This window comes from Apaloderma vittatum, unplaced genomic scaffold, assembly GCF_000703405.1.
Source record: "Apaloderma vittatum isolate BGI_N311 unplaced genomic scaffold, ASM70340v1 scaffold13735, whole genome shotgun sequence".
Classification (NCBI taxonomy): Eukaryota; Metazoa; Chordata; class Aves; order Trogoniformes; family Trogonidae; genus Apaloderma; species Apaloderma vittatum.
The window spans coordinates 378-3,963 of NW_009717744.1; the positions used below are offsets into that span (position 1 = coordinate 378).

The window sequence follows — 3,586 nt, forward strand, 5'->3', positions numbered from 1 at the left end:
GAGAGGACGTTGTAGGAGGCTTCTGTGGCAGCAAGAGGTGATGGGGATTGTCCAAGTCTCATTTCATGCGTGTCTGGAGAAGAAAACAAATCTCTGCTGTATCTTGGCTTTGCTGTGCTGTCTGTGGAGTCCTGCGTTCTTCTCCCAGGCTTGTTTTAGAGAGAATCTAAAAAGTTTACAGTCTTTGGTACTCTTGAACACCCGCGGTCAGTTGCAGCACGCTGCCAGTCAGTGTGTTGCCCTTGCGACCGCAAAACTTCCTTGTTATTCCTCATGGATTGGGAAAAACACAGCAACTTTGGTGGTGGGGCGGCCTTTGCTTTCGCTCCTGCGCCCACATGTTGCTTGCGAGCCCTTTGCTCTGTCTCCAGGTTGCAAGCTGAGATTTTGAGTTAGATTCTTTTTCCTACCTCGCCCTCCTCCCCTCACAGCCCCCCCCGGCCCCAAAATAAAACTGGCATTTGGCTGCTATGAAATCACCTGTAATCTGTTTGTGCTTCTTCCAGATCCGAGCAGATGGTCCTCCCCATGGTGGAATTCAGTATGAAATGGTGACAGTTTTCAAGGACGGGAGCCCAGTCCTTCGAGACATGGCCTTCTCCATCGATCAGAAGTATCTGTACGTCATGTCAGAGCGACAGGTGAGGCATCTGCTTCCGTACGTCCGGGGCTGCGGCTTCCCTCCCTCAGGAGTCTGTCGTTGGAGCTGAGGTTGTGTGCCAGGATCTCGTGGTGCCGGCGTCAGTACGGGTAGATGGGATATGGTTTTATCTGCCTCTACCCAGAGATTGTCATCAGTGCACGGAGCGGGGAGAGTCGTGCCCAGTTCGCTGTCTGCAGGTGTTGGAAGCCAAGAGCTGCTGCAGAGGAGATGCTGGTTGGGGCTCTGCACCATCCCTGCCTAGATAAAGAGATCCTGAGCCACCAGCAATACGGATTCTCACCCTGCAGCGAGGCTGGCAGGCTGTGGGTTTTTTTGCATAGCTTTGAGCATCCTTTATGATGGCTCGGTTCATTTATTTATTTATTTTAAGTATTTTAAGTGGCTGCGAGCGAGTGCTGCCCATGCACAGAGGTGGGACCCACCATGGAGAAGGTTTGTGCTCTGTGAGCAGTGTTAACGCGTAGTCTGCGCTGTGCCCTCTGTTGCCGTGCCAACTCTGGAGGTGGTGCCCACCCTGGACCAAAAAAAACGCGACCGAAGTGGTTGTGATGGGAATTTATGGCCGGCGGTCCATGGGAGTCAGTGGCTTAGCGGAGCCGGCGCAACATAAATAGTCTGGGACCTTCTGTTCTTCTCCGAGACAAGCAAACACGCAAAGTCTCCACCATTAAGCCAGACTTCTGGGTTCACTGACTGTGTTGAGCATTTTATTGGCTATTACTCACGACTGTGTGATTCAGATTAATAGAGCTGGTGCTTTGTGGGTGGTGGAGACAGGAGAAAGGTTGCATCTGAAGATGTCTGGATGCTATTAAATTGTTCTGTGTTGAGCTAACCCTCTGGTCACTAACAGCTTTCCCTGACTGCTGGTAAACAAAGACCTGTCCTCCCTCCCACCTGCTGCCAGGGAGATGCTTCAGAGGGGTATCAGTGGGACCTGCTGATGGAGGTAGAAAGCGAGCAGCTATCGTAGCAGCTCGCCTCACACTTGGGAGCTTACAGCTCTCCCAACGCCAGCAAAAGTGTTTTGCTAACCTGTAACAAAACAAGAAAAATTGGCAAACGCTTAGCTCGGTTATAAAGTTATTTAAAGTGAGGAAATAAATACTTTATAAGAGTGCTAAGTCTTCTCTCTGCTAAAAGACTTAACTGAATGATTCCCTGTGGTTAAAGAAGCATTATATGCTTATTAGAGCAACTCACTGCTAGAAACTGCCATGAACGGCCACAAATCTAGGATCCCATTCCAGCTTGGACTTGGACGTTAGTGTTGAGGATCTAAGCAAACTTTGAAATTGAATTATTTTATTAAAATGCTAATGCTGTGGTCATTTTCTCCAGGAGCAGTGTGCTCCTCGTGCTCTCGCCAGGGAGGAGGGGATCCAGCATGTATCTCAAATAGTTGAGGAACTGTTTTCCTTAGGAGGAAAATCCGGTGGGAATGCCTCCAGCTCATCTTTTATGAGGCGAGAGCATCTTAATATTCATCAAAGTGCTAATTTGCTTAATTGTGAAACAAAAAAGATGTGAAGAGAATTAACAAATAATAGAATATTCCTGTGACGTTAATTCCATTTCCAGCCACGGCTCTGGCAAAGCTGTTGCCTTGGGGGGAGGCTCCAGGAGCGGGGGGATGCCGTCCGTCATTCCTTCCAGCTCTCGCTGTAGGCTTTGCCTTTTGCCCTTGCAGAGGTGCGTGCTTTGGGTCCAGAAGTCCTGGCGTGCTGTTACATATGGATTTTGTCAGCTCCTGTGACCCCACTGCCCTAATCCTGGCAATCTGATAGTTCAGCAAAGTGGAAGGGAGAATGTATTTTTTTCCGGAGTGCTATAGAAAGGAGCCCGGTGATTGAAAAGGGGTCACTACCAAGAGGAGGAGAAAGGTCCACCAGCTTCAGAGGGCTGAGGCTGTAAATGGTGGGAAGTGCCCTCAGAAGTACCGAGAATATACAGTAAAAATGTCTTCTGAAGTCTTGAAATCTGGAACAGAGTGAAATCCTGCCACAGTAAAACGCCACAGAGAGCAGCTGTTCTCAGCGCTGATCCACTGCATGTTAACGTATTGGGGGAGGATTGTCCAGAGCCTGCGATTTGAAATATCTGCTGAGGAAGAAACAGGATACGTGCCTGTGTCAAAACATCTCTCAAAAAGATGGGATGGATTTGTGTTTTTTTCGGTGGAGTTCAGCCAAGAAGCGTGTGCTCCCCAGCGCCGGTGGGCAGCAGGTCCTGAGCTCTCGCCGTTAGCGTGGAGCAGCGACGAGACGCGGCGCTTCTGCTCGAGAAACCGAGAGGTGTGGGCGCTTCCCAACAAAGAGTAGATGTAACGTTTTGGTATGAAGCCCATCTCCCTTCTGTGCAAGCGGCAGCTAGGATCAGCTTGATGCTGAAACGCGCTGGGGAAAGCAGTCGCTTCATCCTAAAATCTGGAGCTGTGGTTGTAGGCACAGCCCTTCCCCACTCCCCTGGCTCCCGTCCCAGCCCTGTCTGCGCCGCGCTCCAATTTATCCGCAATCCTTTTGAGCTCCCCGTGAGCTTTTCATGTTTCATTGCCAACTTCTTCCAAAGCAGAATATTTGACATTTGATTTCACTCCCACAAAGCACAGAAGCAACAGTTGCGTAGCCCAGGCCGGGGGAGACGGGGATAAAGAAACTTTGCTTCCAGCCACTTATTCTGACTTCTTTAACCGCGTGATTTAAAGGTGCTTATTAGGAGCTTTTACAGGCTCTGTTCCCACTGCACCTGGTTTCGAACAGCTCTTACAGCAAAAGAGAAATTATTCTGACCCTATTTAAAGCAGAAATTTGCTTCCCAGCATTGCTTTAGCAAGCAAACACCGCTTCTGCCCATGGGCTGAGTGAGCCTGGGGTAGCGCTGGGTGCTGCCGAGGTGGAGACGTGCTGCCTCGGCGGAGCTACG

At 50.0% G+C, this 3,586-nt stretch overlaps 1 protein-coding gene across 1 annotated transcript in view; it reads left to right on the top strand.

Moving 5' to 3' along the window:
- Window positions 1-506: 506 nt before the first annotated feature.
- The window catches only part of LOC104274404 (plexin-A2-like), a gene marked incomplete at its 5' end in the record, with an annotated part of 56,120 nt that continues 53,040 nt past the window's right edge, over window positions 507-3,586 (top strand). The window contains one exon of the mRNA XM_009870020.1: window positions 507-641. Within this exon, the coding sequence (XP_009868322.1) occupies window positions 507-641 (135 nt within the window). The remainder of the gene's footprint in view (window positions 642-3,586) is intronic.